Raw genomic sequence first — 21,751 nt, forward strand, 5'->3', positions numbered from 1 at the left:
GGATGCATTGTATCTCTTGCCTGACCCCACTGTGCTACTTTTCCTGGATGAGCTACTACTCTTGGACAAAAATTGGACCTCGAGCATATCCCCCATCTGGCTCTTTAGCTTCTATAGTGTATATCAAAATGGCACCCAACACATATTAATTTACTGATCGTCACCTACTACCATCAACATTGGCTGCATAGGGGCAGCAGTCTCCTAGGCTACTGAACCAATGACCCTACTCGCATTTCCCATTCTGCAGTGAGGGCCTTTCTCTACCAGCCCGACTGTCCCTAAAATAGCCTCCATAAATGTGCCCATGTGTTTCGTCTGGGTTTCCTACCCCATCCCCCACCTCTTCCCTCCTTCATTCTTCAGAGTGTGCCCATGGTCAAAGCACTTCTCTCCCCTTGTTGGGGAGGGATCCAGCATTTATGCGCTTGAGTCTCAGAGACCCCGCTGAGAGAGTCCACCGCGACAATGGAATCACACATAACCGAGGGCTGCGAATGATCCCTTTACCGCTGGGAGCCGTCATCTACCCAGCTGGACATCAGACACTGTTACTTCCTCGTCTCCACACTGTGTCTCCCACCCCCTCCCCACCTCTTCCCTCCTTCATTCTTTGTCTACCTCCCGTATTCCTTTCCTCTCTCCCCTGAATTTCTCTCCCCCTGTCTGCTTTGTTTATCCTTATGCCTATGCTATGCTTTTGTAACTCATGTAACTACTCTCCAGAAACTGAGGTAACTGTGTAACTATGTTCTGAAACAATGTTCTTCCTAATGTAAAGCGGTTTGATACCTTCGGGTCTAGCCAGGGCTATATAAAACTTTTCAAATAAATAAATAAATACTTGTGAAGATTGCAGGGTGTCATGCAGAGTAAGTCCATGGAGTATTACATATCTTTATGAATATCTGCAAAACCTCCTCAAAAAGTCTATTTTAGCTGACTGGTATGACCACATGCGGATGTTTCTCTAAAGAAAATCTCACATAATCAAGCGCTAAATTCACTTCTGCAGGAGGCTACGGAAGAGATGGGACAGAGAGTAAATGGGTAATTTTTTTAGATCTAACTCCCTTCCCTCACCCACTTGTCTCACACTCCCTAATATACAATGAACTTGTAGCACGGAGCTTGGCCAGACTCAAACCTGCAGATAAGAAACGGCATTGCTCATGTTTCTTCAGCTGAGGACGTGACATATGTAGTGACCAGGCAAATAAAATTAGTATAATAGCAGCAAGGTATTACTAGATACCGTAGGTAAGGTCAAATTAAGGCAATAGTATCCTAACATGGGGAACATTGAGACAATACCCAATAGGAAATTGCGGTCAGAGTCTTAATGAATATGGGCCCGATTCACAGAATGAACTTAAGACTCAATCCTAAACTTACTACTATTTTGGTATTCACAGAATGCACTTACTATTTATGGCATTCACAGAATGAACTTACTACTTTTGGTATTCACAGAAGTTAGGATTTTGTCTTAAGTTTGTCTTAAGACAAACTTAAGACAGACTTAAGACAGACTTAAGACAAACTTAAGGCAGACTTAAGACAGACTTAAGACAGACTTGAGACAGACTTAAGACAAAATCCTAACTTAAGTCTGTCTTAAGTCTGTCTTAAGTTTGTCTTAAAACAAACTTAAGACAGACTTAAGACAATCTTAAGTTTGTCTTAAGACAAACTTAAGACAAAATCCTAACTTCCGTGAATACCAAAAGTAGTAAGTTAATTTTGTGCATACCAAAAGTAGTAAGTGCATTCTGTGAATGCAAAAAAGTAGTAAGTGCATTCTGTGAATGCCAAAAGTAGTAAGTGCATTCTGTGAATACCAAAATAGTAGTAAGTTTAGGATTGAGTCTTAAATTCATTCTGTGAATCGGGACCTATGTTTTTAAACTTCCATAATTGCAGTGAAAAGGTGTCTTAAAAACATACTGTCAATGAAAGCCTTCAATGACTTCAAGCACTAGGGTTGATCCAGACTTGACACGGGTACTCATGTGATACTGTACTGGAACATAAGGCGCTTTGCCTTGAGATTAGATGTTCTATATTTTTTTAACTCAACCCACATATACTTCTTTATTTCACTGGGTGTACACGTGCAAAAGGGGCCCCGTGTCATGGTTGGAACTCGAGCAGGTCCAGGCTTTTAAGCCAGTAGGGCTTACATGTTGGTACTTTAATGTGAATAGCAACAAGTCCCGGAATGCTGAGTCCTGTTGACTAAGCAGCCAGGATTGATTGAAAGTGTCACACGAAGCATTCTAATGCACTCTTTAAGCAAACATCTGAGAATTGTGGCAGCATGCTACGATCTTGCATCCTAAAGTTCCTAACTATGCATAGTTATTTTTAAAACTGTGTGAAAGTGTGTAGCAATCCCTAGTTTAAAATGGGAGCAGTGCATCACATGGCAGCTGCCCTCCTTGTCCCCTGCTTTGCCCATTTCCAATCACCCGCACGCATATTTCTGCCTTCTATTCTATTGTATTCTACTTGGTTTTTGTAGAGCGCATGGCTGCCTTATCTAGGGTTTCCCAGCGCCAACTCACCGACTTAGACCAAGACAGCACAAACGACCTATCAAAAACAAATATTTTTCCGTTGCCTGAACGTTACTTCAAATTGTTGCAGTTCTAGGGATATGGGTAGCCAATCCACAGTTTCAGTACACAATGAGAAAGAGAACCACCACCGTATCTTGCTCTTTTGATTGCAGGGACTTTCAAAAGTCCGTCAGAGAGAGACTAAAGAGCTTGTGTGGGAACATAATAGGAGACCAGATTTGAAGTGAATGGTGGAACTTTTACCATAAATTAGCTAATGGATTAATTAAAGAGCTTTGAATTAAATCCTCTTTTGTACAGGCAGCCAATGTAAGGCTGCCAATGCAGGGCTCACTGACTGGTACTTTGGTATTTTGTATAAAACTCTAGTGGTGTCATTCTGGGCTACCTGTAGTCTTTTAATAACATACTTAGAAATTCAAATATACAAGGTATTACCATACTCAAGCCGAGAGCAGACCATACTATGCACAACCACTCTATTTGTGTATGAACGAAGCATTTAAGACATTTCTTCAAATATCTAAGGGGCATATTACCAACAACTAGCGATATTTATCGCTAAAGAAGCTTAGCAAATTTTTTTTAATCGCCAAGCATCGCCGGATTTTATCGCAGTGATAACGTGCTATTAGCAACGTTTATCTCCAATGCGATAAAATAACCGGCAATAGCAGCGAAATTTGTGAATATCGCTGGAAAACCAGCGATATTCACGCATCATCGCCAATAGGGTCTTAACCTGAATATCCACCTCTCAGTGCATTTACAGGCTAAGAACTGGTCTGAGCAGGCGTTAGTTTTCAGCGATATTCACGCTTAGCGCACATTTTTTATCGCTACGCCTGCCTTGCTAATAGGCGATAACGACGTTAGCGACTGCTTTCAGTCGTTAACTGGTGGGTACGCCCAGTTTGCATGTCATTAGCGATAAATATTGCTGACATGCAAAGCGGGCCCCAAACTGCTCGCTATCACCTAAAAGCTGTCGCTAACTGATGTTAGCGACAGCTTGCTAATAGGGCAATAGAATTATTTCCGCTTTGCGGCCGAAAAAGGCAGCAAAAGCGGCGATAATGCCATTTGGCCTGCCTTGATATTATGCCCCTAAGTATGCCAAGGCAGATTCCTGAAAGTCTGTGGGCCTAAGTTTTCGTATTAAGCCTGTCATCAATCCAGAATCCGAGGTTCTTTAGTGCCTGGGGCTGAGTATAATTAGGGATGGGACTGAATGGCATAATATTTTGTATGTCATCCACATATGATATCAAATCCAGGGCAAATGACCAAATGATCTATGCCAGAGAGCGGACATGGATATTGAAAAGCATGGGGCTAAAAGAAGAGCCCTGAGGCAACCCGCACATAAGTGAAAAAAACATCAAGAAAAGACTTCCTTACATACCATAAAATTTCTATCTGTCAAGAAGGCTGTAAGCCAATTTAAAGTCCCCAATCCCCACTTTTTTTAAACCTCTATATAAGAGTGGTATGAAAAACGGTATCAAATGCAGCACTTAGATCTAACATAATGAGGTCGGCAGTGCCCCCCCCCTGTCTAGAATCCTCCCTAACTCTTCAGTGGCTGAGAGTACAGCTGTCTCTGTACTGCCCCCCTTTTTAAAAACCCATTTGTGTGGGGTCGAAGATGTTGTGGGTTTTTTAAGCCTTCCAAAGTGTGGTGTTGCCCAGCCAACCAATCTTCCAGCAGTTTTTTCTGTCCCAGCCACACCCTAGTATCCTGTCTCACAACCTACAGCCATCAAAGGCACCACCCTACTGGACTGTTCTTGGTACCTACACTGGCACCTACTAGTGTTCCTTGGGTGGGTTCACATTGTCTATGCAATTTCCTGATGATAGATGTTGCGCCCATGTAGATCCTGAGGCTGGATATCCTGACTTGGGAGGTGGAATGAACAGGTATCACTTCCCCATCCCTAGCCGGGACATCAGTAATGAGTAAATGGCGGATGCAGGCTGCACCCGTCCATGGGACAGCAGTGGGTGCTGATGGTCAACACCTGGCAGTTTTCAACTAATAATCATGTTATTGTAGTAAAACCTAGAAAAAACATATGCCTGATTTTCCCAGTTTTCTTTAACTGCATATTTGTAATTATTAATGTGCATACTCTTAGAGGCAACATCAATCTCCATTCATGAAGATCAGTGTGCCATGTTTGCACCCACAAGCAAAGCAGTTTGAGGCACTGTTGCAAAGTCATCCGGTGACCTGGGCACCCCCAACTTTTTTGCTGACTGGTACTGACTCTAACTGACCTTGGGCTCTGCCTAGCCAGACCCAGGGCCAGTGCAATGCTGAAGACACATTTAGAATACAGTGAAAACACCTACATGCACTAGGGTACACACTGGGTTAGGGAACTCCTATGATTGGCATGACCTCCCCTCTAAGGCCCTAGTACATAATGAGGCAAGGGGGCTGGAACTACCTTTAAGTCCCTAGTATATTATAGGGCATGGTGGGTTAAAGGTCAGAAGCCTTTATGCACTTCAATGTGTACTCTGCTGAAGGCTGAGGTCAGTTTAAATGCAGCCCTATGTTGCGGGACTGCTTTTAAACATGCAAATTGTGCTCAAACTTGACTTTGATGTTCGGGGCACTTAACAATTGATAAACTACAATGTTTGGCCATATTAGGTACCCCCAGGGTCTCCCCTAGGCGTCCCATGGGTGGGGGGGTCAAATACTTATAAGGAGAGTCCTTATAACATGTTTTTTATATGCCTGGGGTTAGTGAAATTGCACATTTCACTCCCCACATTGTAGTAAAGGTCTTCCCAAAATTGACTTTTTTGCTAGGAGTACTTTGGAGTGAAGATCTGCAATATATTCAGAGTATTTCCTAGGCGTTCCAGGGGTGGGGGTACTGTAGATATAAGCAGGGTCCTTAGAAAAAATGTTTTTAGGCCCCAGTATTGGAGAAATTGCCCAGTTCATTTTTTCTTCGCAAATCCCCGGCCCATAGGTTAACGTTACAAGAGCTTATTAAGTAATGACTGAAGAAAGGAAAACCATGAAACTAGGATTAAAGGACTCAGTAGAATGGTAATGATACATTCAACAATAGGGCAGTGTTGAATGTATTCTAAAAATTACAGACAAGAACTCTTAAGACTTTCTAGTCTGTAAGCCAAACTTCAGCCCTCAGGTGCTCTGCCTTCATTGGGGGATGTGGTCATACCCTGGGGTATGCCCTGCCCTGCAACTCTTTGGACAGGAATGATCTCCTGCTTGACCCAGAAAACTTGAAAAAAGTATCTGAGAGGGACAGAGCCTCTCAGATCTGCTGCTTGATATTTGAGAGAAGAAGGGTCCCTGCTGAGGAGTTTGATTTGCACCAACCAGGCCCTGCACTCAGCAGATTGGGCCTTTTTCACAATCTGAAACTACAGCCCTGTGGACTACCTTGCTTCAAAAGGACTAAAGAGTGGACTCCCTGCGAGCCACAGGTTAAAAGAGCTCACCTCGACCATAACTAGCAAGAATACCCAGTCTATAGAACTACCAGTAAATGTGTAATGGTTTTGTCCAAGTAGATTGTGGGAACTGAAGTTTCAAACTTTCAAGGACCATCATGGAGATTCAAGACTGTTGGAGTAAGTTTTGGACACTTTGGGACCCTTTGGGGAACTTCAGGAAGACGTTTCAGAAGTTTGGAGTAGTTTGGAGCAACTTTGGAATAAAGCTCCATAAGTAGACTGACTCAACCTGGCCAGGCAAGCTGGCGACCCTCAACCACCAGCTGGCCTGCCATCCAGGTTCATACCGCTGAAAAGCTCCGGAGTCCGACTTCAAGAGTTTTACCAGGAGTAGGCATAAACCAAAGATGGCTAACTCTCGCTGAAGCTGGCCTGGTGAAGAACAGCGAGGGACGCCTGAAGAAAAAGCTCCTTAAAAGTTTCAAAGTCCTAACATAGAAAAGGTGACCAAGACCAACCACAAGAGCCAAGCCACCCACCTTCAACCGCGAGCCAGCCTGGATCCCTGGTTCATCCCACTGGAAAGTTCCAGAGGTTGGACTTCCATAAGTTTGAATGAGAGCAAGGCAAGCCATCAAACCCTCACCAATTCCAGACTGGCTGAGAGCTTTGAGGGACCCCGGGAAGAAAAGCTCGAGAAAAATTTCGAAGGTAAAAACTTTGACCAAGACCTACTGCGGGGGATAGCCACACAGGGCTCAATCGCAGATGGCCTGAAACTTTGACTTTGACCTGGTCTAGAGCGACCAGATGTCCCATTGTGCTATATAGTGCTAAATCTTTTAAAAATCATATCTTCGGTTCTCTAGATTGGATTTATTTTCGTTTTGGCATCATTTTAAACATTCAAATATTTAATGTTTTTATAAATTGGTGTTGGATTATTATTTTGTGTCATGTCTTAATTATTTACTGAATTTGTGTTTTTAAAAGCTTTACATACCTGTCTGTGAAGTTAGGCCTGCCTGCTCGCAGCCAAGCTATCAAGGGTTGAGCATGGGAATACTTTTCTAAGACCTGTACTGAGTCCTAGACTGAGACTGAAAGCTGCAAGCTAGGCAGAATTTGCGCGCCTATACTGCTTCTTTTAGCACCTGGGCATCCTTTTTAAACATAATTGTTTTTATTCCTTTGAAGAGTGTATTGCTGATATTTTAAATACCTGCTTTGCTTTGCACATCGCATTTTCTTCACTTTCAAGCAGGTCCCCAGGCCACCGCGGTCTCCTAGTTGCCGATTGTTGTTGAGAGACGCGGCTCCTCCCCCTGCCTCCGTCATTTCTGGACGCGGCACAGCATTTAAACTGGTTGGGGCCCGGCTCGGCAGAGACTGAAAGCTGCACGCTAGGCAGAATTTGCACGCCCATACTGCTTCTGTTAGCGCCTGGGCATCCTTTTTAAACAGAATTGTTTTTATTCCTGTGAAGAGTTTATTCCTGATATTTTAAATACCTGCTTTGCATTGCACATCGCATTTTCTTCACTTTCAAGCCGGTCCCCGGTCCACCACGGTCTCCTAATGACCGATTGTTATGGAGGGACGCGGCTCCTTCCCCTGCCTCCGTCATCTCCGAACACGGCACTTAAACCAGATGAGGGCCCGGCTGCGTAGCAGACGCACGTCAAAGGCAAGCCTGTCTGCGCTTGTCAGCGTCCCGGAGGTGGCTGGGGCTGGGAACCCCAGCTACCTCGGTTTCGCACCACATTGGAACAAGGTAATAACCTACAACAGGTAGACTCTTATGGAGCTGGGTTCCACTCCCAAGTGTAAGAACGTTATTGACATAGGTACAGGCGACTTACTACAGCGCTGTAGCATTGCAGCTGGGGAGCCATTAAACACACCCTGAATAGACCGTTAGCGCCCAATACACAGAGAAAGGACCAGCCAAAGCAGGGTTTAATGTTAAAGAAACAAGAATAAATTAATGCGTTGCAGCTAAATTGCTGCTCGTTTAACAAACATGATTTACACATATATGATATGTTATGCGAGACCAAGCCAGAATTCCTATTTTTGACTGATATGTCGAATCCAGCTATTGCTACAGCCATCCCCCCGGTTACTCTATTCTTAGGAAAGATCATGTTGGAAACAAGGAAGGTGGAGTTGCTATTATTAGTAAATTGAACATAGCCATTACCTGCATTCCCATAGAAGAAATTGAAGAGGCTGAGTGTCTCTGTTTTCATGCTACCCTGTCCCCCCATCAGTGCTTAGCGGGAGTCCTCACATATAGACCCCCAGGTCACGCGGGGGCCTTCTTGAAGTCCATCGGTGATGCTATTGCGCCAGTGGCCTCCAGATTCAAAGACTTTCTTGTCTTGGGTGACTTCAGTGTACACATGGATAAACAGGATATCCCTGAGACCATATCTCTGCGGAATCCTTGGATGCGCTCAATCTTGTTCCACATGTCTTTGCCCCCACGCATGTAAAAGGCCACACCCTTGACCAAATATTTGCTAACTGCAAAATCCAGACAGAGGCTCCCTTACCTCTACTATGGTCAGACCACTTCCTGGTGGGAAATTAACAAAGCTTTCACTGACCCAGGTCAAGCGGCCATCCTTTACTTCCAGTCCCTTTTCACAAGATCACCCCGGCTGCCCTCAAATATGAACTCGACAAACACCCTCTTACACCGACTGGCAATTTAGAGCACGATGCTGAGGACCTTCTGAAGTGGATCGCGCAAGGAACCTTGGCCCTTGCCATCCTAACCCCATGATCTATCAAAATTGCAAGATGCTCAGCCCCCTGGTTCAACGATAGCCTGCAACAGTGTAGAAAGAACTGTAAATGCCAGGAAAGAGCATGGAGAAAGGATTTTAACGTGGATAATAAAATGAATTATAAAGAGGCCTTAAAAGGCTACCACAAAAAGATACAGGCAGCTAAAAAGAGCTTCTTTGCATCTAAAATTGAGACCGCAGGAAATAATAGCAGAGACATTTTTAGTATTGTTAAATGCTTCTCCTCACCAAGGGATGCGACTAGGCCTTCCACTCCCTAAGACGATTGGATCGGTAAATTGGCCAACTTCTTCTATACGAAGAGCATAACAGTCCAATCCTCTTTTGATAGCTTGGGTGGGAAATAAGTGATGGTCTCCTTTCTTATGGCTCCCCCAGAATCAGGAAGACAGAGCCTCCCTCTCCATCTTCCCTCCCTTGTCCCTAGAGACGTCCCTGTCAAAAATGAAGGGCCTTAAATCTGAATCTCCTGTGGACCTGTGCCCTGCCAAATTCCTGGCTTCAATGGCAGAGATTCTGAATCCTACAGTGAATAGTGTTTTGAACACGTCTCTTCTTAGTGGTCAGGTCCCGGTAAGCTGGAAGAGCACAAAAATAATTCCCTTACTGAAAAAACCTACAGCTGATCCCATGGTCTTAACTAATTAAAGATCCAGCTCTTTGTTGTCTTTCTTTGCAAAGACAAGTGAGAAATATGTCCACTCGGTGATCAGCGATTTTGCTGAAACCAACAATCTTCTTCACCGAGTCAGTCTGGCTTCAGGCAGAACCTTAGCACAGAGACGGCGTTGCTGGAGGTCTCTGATTCCGTCAAAGAGACCCTGGATAAAGGCGGCAAAGCTGTTCTGGTCCTCCTAGACCACTCTGCAGCTTTTGACACAGTGCCCGGCTGTCACCTCCTGCAGAGGTTGCTGGAGTGTGGGCTCGGGCACAGTGTTGAAATGGTTCTCCTCCTTCTTGGAAAACAGATATCAAGAGGTTTGGTCACCCCCGTTTTCGCCCACCATGCCGCACTTGAGTGTGGGTGTGCCACAGGGATCAATCTTGAGCCCTGTACTTTTTAATCTGTACACGGCTACCCTGGCTGAATCAGGTGAGGGTACGATTATATCCTACGCCGACGGCACTCAACTGCTGTTCACTTGCAAGAAGGGATAGGAGTTTAACGGGGAGAAGATTAATAAGTGTCTGAGAGAAACTTTTGCCTGGTTCAGACTTAATCATCTTAAATGTAGCCCAGAAAAGTCTGAAATGTCTGAAATTTCCTTCTTTGGCACCCCCCCCCCCCCTGTGAATGCCTGGAAACAATGGTGGCCCTTAGATATGTCTCCCCCCAGTCAGCAGTCAAGATCGTAAAAAAACCTGAGAGTGAAAATGGACGACGCCTTGTCTATGACACCTCAAGTACAGTCTGTAGCAGGCACGTGCTTAGGTCTCTTGAAAATGCTCCGCAGGTTTCTATTCCTATTACCAACCTCACATAGAAAGACGGTCAATCAGGCCCTTATCACCTCCAGCTTGGACTATGTCAACATCCTCTTTCTGGGCCTTCTGGAGTATTTACTCAATAGACTGCAAGTCATCCAGAATGCGGCAGCCAGGGCAGTTCTGAGTCTCGGTCCTGGAGACCATATCTCCCACCACCTGAAGAATCTGCATTGGCTGCCTGTCTGATGCAGAATACTCTTCAAAGCTCTGGTCCTGGCTTTCAAAGCTCTGCATGGCATGGGGGCGCATTACATCCGCAGAAGAGTCTCCTACTACGTACCTGGTAGATCCCTTAGGTCAGCACACCAACACCTTATGGTCACTCCAAAGTGTCTCAGAACCCGCCGTGGAGTTCGCTCGTTCCAGGTGCTAGTTTCTAAATTCTGGAACAAGCTGCCACTCTCGCTCAGGCAGGTCACAAACATACTGGCTTTCAGGAAACAATTGAAAACCTGGCTGTTCCAACAAGCAGTATAATGGCCACCCAGCCTGGGATCGCTGTTTCCACCTTTGGCCTCTGTATCTTTTCACCTCAGCGCCGGGATACTCTGTAGAGTAGCTGTGCGCTTTACAAATCCTTTTTAACATTAACATTAACATTAAACTGTGGTAGTGGCCTTATTGGCAGGGCAGATATAAATGTGCCCATTCTAATAAACCACTTCCCAACATGCACACTTCCTGTGCTGTGACAAATACTGAAGTATTCAGTGCCCACATTCCCCCTTTCTCCCTACTTACATCACTTGTTACAGTGCTAACTTGGAGAGCCAGTCTATAGTTCAGTGGAAATTTCAAACTACTGTAATACTTTGTTTACATGTGAATTGCTCTACGTTGCACTCTAATTTCCTTATGTTGACACGTAATTTTCACTTTTTAGTTTGAGACGCCTATAGTTACCATTTTGCTGGATTGCTGGAGACTTGCTGGAGATATTTTGTTTGCCTATCTGTGTGGGGATCATTCCGGATCAAAAGGATTGCGACTGCTGCTGCTTGAAACGACCTGCCCACCCTTTAACCGCGGAGCACAGGACTGCCAGGGACTACAATTCCCAAGAGGCAGTGCGCACTCGCGGGATCTTGCCAGCCTCGTCAGCCCTTTAAATTGTCAGCGGGGCTCCCGCGGCACGGGACACCCGTAGTTACCATTTTTCTGGATTGCTGGAGACTTGTTGGAGATATTTCGTTTGCCTATCTGTGTGGGGATCATTCTGGGTCAAAAGGATTGCGACTGCTGCTGCTTGAAACAACCTGCCCACCCTTTCACCGCGGAGCGCAGGACTGCCAGGGACTACAATTCCCAAGAGGCAGTGCGCTCTCACGGGATCTTGCCAGCTCCGTCAGCCCTTTAAATTGTCAGCGGGACTCCCGCGGCGCAGGACGCGCGCGGGCTCGCCTGGGCGAAGCCCGGGACAAGAGCGGGCCCGTCCACGCCGTCAGATCCTGAGGGAGGCTGGGCTGGGCCCACTCCCCAAAATTCATTCTAAAACTGGTATATTACTTTCTATTTTTGTACCTTGTTATCATCCGGCCAAGCCAGCTCTGTATTGGCGTAATTAGGGGGATAATAGAAAGGCTGGACCATGAGTAAAAGAAAGAAGACCCAAGCAGGTGTAAAGGGCCTCCCAGAAAAACCAATAGGGGGCCAAGCGCCACTACTCTTGTATCTTGTGGGGCCCATAGGGGTTATAGAAAAACAGATCATCACGGTAGAAGAGACCCTGGGGAAAAGAACATGTAACTTGGACCCAGAGGCGAGCGCACCCATACCACCTTTGGTTAGCCCCACAAAAGAGACCCATTTGCAGGATAATGTACTTAATGGATGCGTACAGACTCTAGTGGACGATATAGAAGTAAGCACCTCAGAAGAGGAGGCTCAACCCCTGAATAAGCGTCCCAAGAACTCAGATATAACGGGGGGGATATTAACCCGTTAACTACGGCGGTAATTCCGCCACAGTGCGGGCGTTTCCGTGCGCGGGCGGGCGGGGCCGTGTCGGCCATTGGCCGACAGCAGCACTGGGGAGGTAGTGCTTCCGTCAGCCAATGGCCGACGGCAGCAAGTAAAGGGTTAACTCAATAACAAACGAGAGTATTATTCATATAAGGAGGGTGACCATGGGAGGAAGAGCCTTTAGCGTGGCAGCAGCACACCTTTGGAAAAGCCTCCCCTTAGAAATAAGGAGAACGCAAGGCCTGCTGATGTTCCGTACGAAAATTAAGACCTGGTTATTCCCCAGGTTATAATAGGACTCCCTGTGAGGGGTGGAAGTAGATTCTCTGGATAGCATATCGACCCTCCATTATGTAGCTAACTAGCGCCAGGATGCCCGTAGGGTTGCAGTGCGCTCTATAAGTGTTTATACTCATAATAATAATAATATAAGTCCATCCAGAGAGCATCCGATTAGGAACAAGCCCAAAGGGAAACAACTATCAAATAGAACACAAGTTCGTAAACCAAGTAAAAAACTAAGTAAAGTGACATTACCCACACAATTAGAAAGTAACATTACTGCCATTGAAAACCTTACAAAGGGCATTGATAGCCTCCGTTACACCCTGGTTGAGGCACTAGAGTCCCTCTGTAACAGAATGACCAATTTGGAGTTGGCCTTTAACATGAAACATCACACTATAGGAGGGAATAGCGATAGGCGGTTACAGACTGGTCCCCAAAACATAACTACTAATAATTCACATATTACATCTGGTTTATCCACTGTAACGCCATCTATTTCACAACCTGCTACTACGCAATTAGAACCCAGAAAAACAATAACTAGATGCACACCATTGGTGCATTCTGGTGAGTTGAATCCCTCAGATAATGCAAGCGCTCCAAATGAGATTTCTAGTCCCTCTACTACACCTAAAAAGAAACTAACCATTCTAAATAACCCCCAAACACTGGGCTATCTGGACACACCTCCTGCTGCAAAGCCGTATGTGGTAGTGTTGGCTAACGTACCCACACTACCGCTGACGAAGACCGAAACCTGGAGGGAATTGAAGAATAAGCCCCTCCATTGGCTGGGGAAACAACCTGGGTTAAACCATGATCTATTTGATTACTTCAAAATGGCAAGAAGGGTAGCCTGGGTGGGCAAGGAGAATAAGATGTTGCCTGGAGACTGTATAGTCTTGACTTTTAGTGATCCCGGACTCGTACATGAGATCTTAATAAGATCCAGGTACAACCCTAACAAACACAACATTATAAGCATCAATCCAATAGGGTCTTTTTATCCCCTAAGCCCAACTCCATACAGACTCTCTATCATTTTCAACGACAGAATACAGCAGCCCAGACATATACCTAGGTGTAGTATACCCTTGAGCAACCATTACGTTGTATTATCAGGTTTGGAAAATCAAGATTGACAAGCAAGGAACAGGAGGTTTGAACAACCCCTAGAGGAGTGCACCCTTCTAAATGAAACGGGAGGGACAGAAAGTAATGACATCATAAGGGAGGACTCAGACGTAGAAGCCAATAAAGTTCGATAGCCGACCCACTTAGAAAATCCTAAAGCATTTAATTTAACCGTACACCCTCCTTTAAGGGCAGAATTGAAATATATGAAGGGAGGGACAAACGACATGACGGCAGTGAACATGGAAGGGGTATCCCCAGGTGGCAACAAATCTTACCCAGGAACATTGGGGGTTTAAAGGATAAAGTAGTTCTCCCACAATGGCTTGACATAGTAAATAATTATAATATACTGTGTCTCCAAGAAACCTGGGCGGTCCAAGAAATTAATCTAATTGGATATCAAACCTTTAATACACCCGCTGACGCAAGCACACATGGTAGAAGTAAAGGGGGCCTGTGTACATACGTTTCCAACACAGGAGGGATCACAGTTGTTAAATTCATTTCAAAGGAGTATTACCAGATCCTACTAGTTCGCTGGGCAGGAGTGAAAAACATGGCGATCATAAACTTTTATAATAACATTCAAACATCCTCATGGGAAGACATTATTAACAATCTCAAGAGTAAGCTGCTTAGCTTAGAGGAACAGGGGGATGGTGACTTGGCATTATTGTGGGTGGGTGATTTTAATTGTACTTTGTGCCCTCGTGGTGCCTCTGGTACCTGTGGCTTGGGGGATAATAAGGAGGATGCCCCAACCCACTTTACCCACTCAAAGCTAGAGGAATTGTTGAATACTGTGATATTTCATTTTGACCTAGCCCATGTAAACGAACTATGCTCGCCATTGATACATTTTCAACCCACCTTTAACGGGAGAGGGGCTAACTTGATTATCGACTTCACCCTTTTAACGTCCAGACACTCAGCATTTGTGTCATCGTGTCATACTTGATACCCTTCTGAGTGATCATTACCCCATTTCTTTTTGTCTGAAAATTAAGGGGGTGGAAGAAAACTCTGAGGTCCTTCATAATCTCCCCATTAATCTCGGGAGCTCAAATGGATAAAGTTGATCCCGAGGCCTTACTTCGAAAGCTGGTAAATAATACCCATGATCCCATGAAAATATGCCATTCGCTATCTGAAGAGAACCACAAAGTCCTAGATTCCTTTAATAAAATTACAGAAGAAATCAAAAAACAACTAACAAGGGAATACAGGCATAGTACTAATAAAGTCCAGGGATGGTTCAATAAGGATTGCACCAAGGCACATCTTAACTTGAAGCGTGTCCTACACGAAGTCGCTAGATCAACAGAGTCAGTAAGGCTTGCAAGAAGATCTTATCATGCCGCCCTAGTTAACAGGAAAAGAGAGTTAAAAAGGGAAACCTGGCAGACCCTGCACGAAGCATGTCAAAAGAACGACAATATAGCTTTCTGGAAAGCGGTGAATGCACCCTTCTGCGAGATAAGGAAACAGATACTATTGACCTAGCCATCCCAGGTGATACCTGGGTCACCCACTTCACTGGCCTATATGATAAAGCCAGCATAGATGATAGTGAAAAAGAATCAGATAATTTAACCGCAATATCTGATGGCCCAGCTAGCATGTTCCCTTTGGGGATTAAATTTGATTGCGAAGAGGTTTTTAGAGCAATTAGGGAAAGTGCTTCGGGAAAAGCGCCATGTACAGATGGTGTCCCGATAGACGTATATAAATTTGAATTAGATCTATGGGCATCCCTGCTAAAAAATGTGTTAAACTGCTCCAGTACATCTGGTTTTATTCTAACCTGGCCAGAAGCGATTGTTATACCAATCTTTAAAAAGGGGGACAAAGACAACCCAACATGCTACCGCCCCATATCCCTTTTAGACGCCCTAATGAAGGTGGCTGGAAGGATAATTCTAAATAGGTTGCAGGACTGGGCGGGGGAGAAGGATATCATTACTAGCTTACAGTACGGGTTTCAGACAGGCATAGGTACAATCGAACAGGGCCTTAACCTAGCGTTTGCTAATAGCTAAATACACACAGGCTAAGAGAGGAAATCTTTTTGTGACATTCATAGATTTAAGCTCTGCCTTTGACTGTGTGGACCATGATACATTATGGAAGATACTTAGTGACATGGGCGTAGATCAACAGATCCTTTTATTCATCAAGGAATTATACAGGGGGGCTGGGGCCAGGGTACGGTATGGTAGAAGGGGAGAATGCTCTGCTAAATGTAATATAAGAAGAGGTGTGAGGCAGGGGTGCATTTTAGCACCCTTTCTCGTCACATTGTTAATGTTAATGTTAATGTTAATATTAATTTATTAAGCGCTCGTACGCCCAAGGGCTTCATGGCGCTATAGGAGGGAACAAAGCACACCGGTTAAAAATAGAGATGAAGCAACTCAGCAGTAAGCCTGGGAGAATAACCAGGTTTTGAGAGAGTGTCTAAAGCTCAGAATGTTACCGCTCAGTTTCAATTGAAGAGGAAGGGAGTTCCAGAAGGTGGCTGCAAGGTGATCAAAGCAGCAACCGCCTAGACGCTTCCTCTTGTAAGAAGGGACACTCAAAAGGGATTTGTGAGCGGACCGAAGATTGCGAGAAGGATCGTATCTGATGAACAGATCTCTGATGAACTTAGGGCCAGAGTCATGTAGGGACTTAAATAAAATGCACCCTGTTTTGAAAGCAACTCGCTGCTCAACAGGCAGCCAATGTAGCTGTTTCAACCCTGATCTAATGGACTGCCTTTTAGAAAGGTTCAGAATAAGTCTGGCAGCCTGGTTTTGGACCAGCTTGAGGCGTTTTAACTCTCCAATTTGGAGCCCAAGGTAGAGGCTGTTGGAGAAGTCTAGTCGCGACAAGACCAAGGCAATTACGATGTGGGTAAGGGCAGCCGGAGAAAAGAAACAAGCAATTTTCTTGATTTTCTTTAGTTGAAAAAAGCTGGATGACACTACTGCGCCTACCTGTCTTTTCAGGGACAGATCCTCACTAATAAGTACTCCCAGACTTTTAACAGAAGATGACTTGTACATCAATAGCATAGGACAACATCTGAGTGAATTCCAGTGTGACTTCCCAACTGTGAGAGGTACCCCCACCCCCATTCTCTTGTGTGCGGATGATGCTGTAATCATGTCACAGACTACTATTGGTCTACAAAGTGCAGTTACTAATTTTGCTGGATATATGAATATTAGATGGCTAAAAATCAATGTCTCAAAAACTTATTGTATGACCTGTGGGAACACGATAAGGACTACCAGAGCAATCTTTTTGGGCAACAATAAGATTGATGGCACCAATTGATTTTCTTACCTGGGAATCAATTTTGATAGCAGGGGAACATGCCAGGCAGTGGTGAATGCAAGAAAATTAGCTTTTTCCAGGACAAACAGAGCTGTGATAAACTTTGCCAAAAAATTGGGTAGATGACCGGTACGAGAACTTCTTCAAATTTATAAATCTAAATGCGTCTCCAATGGCACCTATGGGGCAGGGATCTGGGGGACTGTTCAGGTTGAACAGATCCAACATTGCGAAAATCATTTCATTCCCTACTTTCTAGCAGCCCCCAAATCTACGACCAGTTACACCAGCCATAGCGAAGTTAGTCTACCATACATTTCCAACATCATTAAAACTTCTCCTTTGTTGCTATGGCATAAAATCTGGGTTACGCCCGAAACAAGTTTAAACAGATATATCGTCACAGACTGCCTCAAATTAGATGGAGTGGTTAATATAAAATGGCTAAAGTATGTAAAACGAAAACATGAGAGAGTTTTCCCAAGGGGACCCAGAAAGGACTGGGAAATAGTGACACTAAAAAAGGGGGGGTTCCTTTCTGTGGTTATTGTATAATTCTCGTACAGTAAATCCAACCAATAGTACCAGACACCTGTCGTGAAACAGTTTTTAACTTGTAGATGTTTTACAATATCCTCAAAGTTATATATGCATATAAACAAAAAATTGTATCAAAAGTCACATTTATTAAAAGAGGAAGACACAAGTATGAATGCTAGAAAATTCAAACAATATCATCACAAATACATACATATACTTTTCTTCCAAGTTTTACAATATAAAAACATAAAGAAACATGATAAAAGAACAAATGTTGTCAACACGTTTCGGTGCTTAGTCGGATAAGACACCTTCTTCAGGACTAATGATTAAAACTTCATACATTTTTCAAGCTTTTTAATTTGCTATACCAGTCTTGATCCTGGAGCGAAAATTTCCTTTAGTTTGTGTATTCTCCTCTGTTGGTTCAATCTAGAGGATTTGGTAACGATGTGGGATACCAGGAATTTAGATGGACATTCCTCAAGGCGCCTTAGGTCATTCGGGAGCCTTCTTACAAGTAAATTGCTTGTTTTAGACAGACTTCACATCTAGGTTGAATTGTCTGCGCGCAGTCTGCCTGATATACTGACTCTGGAGACCGGGGAGACCAGGCAGACCGCGCGCACAAGATTACACCGAGAGCCCAAGCAGCACTACATTGAATACGCGCCCCGCGCTCCATACTGACTCTGGAGACCGGGGAGACCAGGCAGACTGCGCGCATACAATTCAACCTAGATGTGAAGTCTGTCTAAAACAAGCAATTTACTTGTAAGAAGGCTCCCGAATGACCTAAGTCGACCTATACAGAAATTAGGCGCCTTGAGGAATGTCCATCTAAATTCCTGGTATCCCACATCGTTACCAAATCCTCTAGATTGAACCAACAGAGGAGAATACACAAACTAAAGGAAATTTTCGCTCCAGGATCAAGACTGGTATAGCAAATTAAAAAGCTTGAAAAATTTATGAAGTTTTAATCATTAGTCCTGAAGAAGGTGTCTTATCCGACTAAGCACCGAAACGCGTCGACAACATTTGTTCTTTTATCATGTTTCTTTATGTTTTTATATTGTAAAACTTGGAAGAAAAGTATATGTATGTATTTGTGATGATATTGTTTGAATTTTCTAGCATTCATACTTGTGTCTTCCTCTTTTAATAAATGTGACTTTTGATACAATTTTTTGTTTATATGCATATATAACTTTGAGGATATTGTAAAACATCTACAAGTTAAAAACTGTTTCACGACAGGTGTCTGGTACTATTGGTTGGATTTACTGTGCGAGAATTATACAATAACCACAGAAAGGAACCCCCCCTTTTTTAGTAAAGTATGTAAAAGCCACAATGTCTGAGATTGGGCACCCAGAATTCTTTGACACTCCAACAAGTATGGAAGCAGTTCCAAGAAGTATCCTAAAAAAACTGGTCCTGGAACATCTAGATAACAAAATGTGGATCTCATAAAAGGGTAAACGCACGGTTACGGAAAATCAGATACTTATTACCCATGTAGGGATCCAGCCTTATTTATTATTAGAATCAAGTTGTTATTCTCGTATGTTGTTGACAGGAAGAGGGGTGGCGCCGCGGCCAGGGTGACTGGCTCCGGAATCTGGGGATCACGGTTCAAACCCCGGGGTCGGCGGCAGGTTAGCCCAGCACCATGTGACTCTGGGCAATAGCTTGCTTAACCTTCCCGACCGCCCCCAGCGCCTAGAGACCCTAACGGGTGATGGTTTGCGCTTTACAAATATGGATTATTATTATTATTACTAGATTTTGCACCGACTCATTTTATAGACTGGTAACCTTTCCAGAATGTAATGATTGGTCTAATGACCTGGTAATGTGCCCATGTGACGACACCTCCCACAAATCTAACATTCACTGCATTTTGTTTTGTAAATTGTATCAGATTCCCAGGAAAAGGTATTTGAAACCTATACTTACAAAATGGGGCATAAGGGGTTGCAGAGCGGCATTCTTTAACTTAAAACACTTAGAATCCGAATATGTTATAAAGGCAATATCTTCTTTCCTAAAGATACTTATCAGATTCCGGAACACCATATGATGTATGTGTTTGTTCTTTCTGTTTTTAACAAGAATATCATCTGAACACATGTAAACAACATATATCTAGATTACATATATTGAATTGATCATGTATGTATATGATTGCTTCCCCTAACCTTGAGATTGGTAAAAAAAGAAATCATCCATCTGGTATATTGATTATGGTGATTGACGGACTTGTATAAATTGTATACCAGTTTTTTTCTTTTTTAATATTTTTATGTCTTTTTAAATCGTATAGACTTTTTAAAAAATTGTTTTTAATATGTGCTTTTATGATTTTGTTAATCAAAAATCGAATAAAGCTTATTTGATTTGATTTGATTTGAGTCATGCACTGTAGCTGTATTTGATGTCTTTCTTTCTCAGCTTTTATATCCATTTCTGAGGCCATCGTTACTTCTTAAATTAGATTGTAAACAAAAAAGACTTCATCTTTTGACAGAACTAATTTATTTGTATTTATATGTATTTTGTCTTAGTTTCCACGGGTTGCTAAAGAGCTGAACGCCCTCTGCGGAGTGAGGTAATGCTCTGAGAACTGACTATAACTGTATTAAATCTACTTGACTACATTAGCATCACTGTTAGAAAGAGTACATTGCTATTCTAAAAGTTATAAACCTGCCCAAGTATGTAAGGGAATGAAAATATACATTTTCTGTTGCTTAATGGGTGGATTTAATAGAATGGATTTTCTATACCATATCTGTTTTAAGTCAGTCCATTTTATTATTGTTTCTGTTACAGTTCCACACAAATGGTTCCATTTGTTGCTGCCTCAGCAAACAGGCTGTAAGAATTCATTATGAAGCAGTTTTGGACTGGGGAACCAAAAGCAGCCCTGACAAAAATGCTCAAACCAGCCCTGCTCCCTTCGTCTCCTCTTGCTTTCTCTCTTTCCAACCATCTATTCTCTCTGTCTCTCTCTCTCCTCTCTTCTCTCTCTCTTGTTCCTCTCTGACCGTATTAACTCCACCTTCCCTATCATCCCTTCTCTTTCTCTCTTTATTGAAACCTCCCAGTTTCTACTGCAGTTAACGTTGGGGAGATGGGAAAAGTGCCAAAAACAACGGGGGGGCCCTGGGCTTTCAAAATCAGCATCCAAGCACCCTCCGCCAATCCCCAGCCCACTGTGGGGATGCCAAGTGGATTAAAAGGCCTGTCATTGGATAATTATGCAAACAAAACATTCAGTATTAACCCATTGCATGTGTCGGGCGGCCCCCGGCTGTCCGATGTCACAGTGAGCGTGTGCGGAGGATGGCCTGGGGCTATCCGAACCCCGCCCACTCATTATTTCCCCTAGCACTGCGGCGGAATTTGCGCCGCGGTCAAGGGGTTATTACATCCATAAGAAAGTGATCGAAACGAGGGTGGAAGGTGCACAGCGATTAATGATCGATAGCAAGTTTGCAATGTTTCTCATGGGTCGAGGGTGCCGCCTGGGTGGCGTCGCTACTCGCTTGTCAATGGCGACCTTTGGTAAACCTGCATGAAGTGCTCCCAATTGTCATTAGAAGCATCCCCTGGCGCTCCACTCATTCATCTCCTGGTATTTCCAGAATTCCATAAATATCATAATGCAATGTTAACAAAAAACTCATTTTATTTCATCAACATAGTTTGCATTAATTTCTTTCGAAGGCTTATATTGCCTGCTTTATCATATAAACCAAAGTTCAATTAGTCCAATGCATTTCGGGCTGTTATGCCCTTCATCGGGGACCAAAAAGCTGAAAACACGGAGCATAACAAACCTAATCAATTCATGGGATTTCAGATATCATCATAAGCAAGCATCTTAATAACAACAAACGTCGTGCATTATAACTGTGTGGTGAAACGTGAAAACAACTCCCAAGTGACCGTGGTGAAATCAGCAAAATAGAAATAAATGAAAATGTCGCCTGTAGGCACTCACGTTGAAGTTGTACAGTCTCCAATGTATATGGTTAACTATAGGAGAAAGTGTTGACATTAGGTCACGCTACATACATTCCTAAAACATTACGTTTAGCGAGAAAGCTTGGTAACAGATACTTACTCTTAAGACGCTGCAGCGTCTCTCACGCGATTCAA

General features: G+C 43.7%; 1 protein-coding gene across 2 annotated transcripts in view; it reads left to right on the forward strand.

The window, feature by feature from the left end:
* Positions 1–21,751, forward strand: part of LOC147747105 (vitamin D3 hydroxylase-associated protein-like) — a 289,799-nt gene that overhangs the window by 204,011 nt on the left and 64,037 nt on the right. For both annotated transcript variants that reach the window (XM_086952355.1, XM_086952356.1), the window contains exon 11: positions 20,152–20,195. In XM_086952355.1, the coding sequence (XP_086808481.1) occupies positions 20,152–20,195 (44 nt within the window). The remainder of the gene's footprint in view (positions 1–20,151; positions 20,196–21,751) is intronic.

Source organism: Lissotriton vulgaris, chromosome 1_1, assembly GCF_964263255.1.
Source record: "Lissotriton vulgaris chromosome 1_1, aLisVul1.2, whole genome shotgun sequence".
Lineage (NCBI taxonomy): Eukaryota > Metazoa > Chordata > Amphibia > Caudata > Salamandridae > Lissotriton > Lissotriton vulgaris.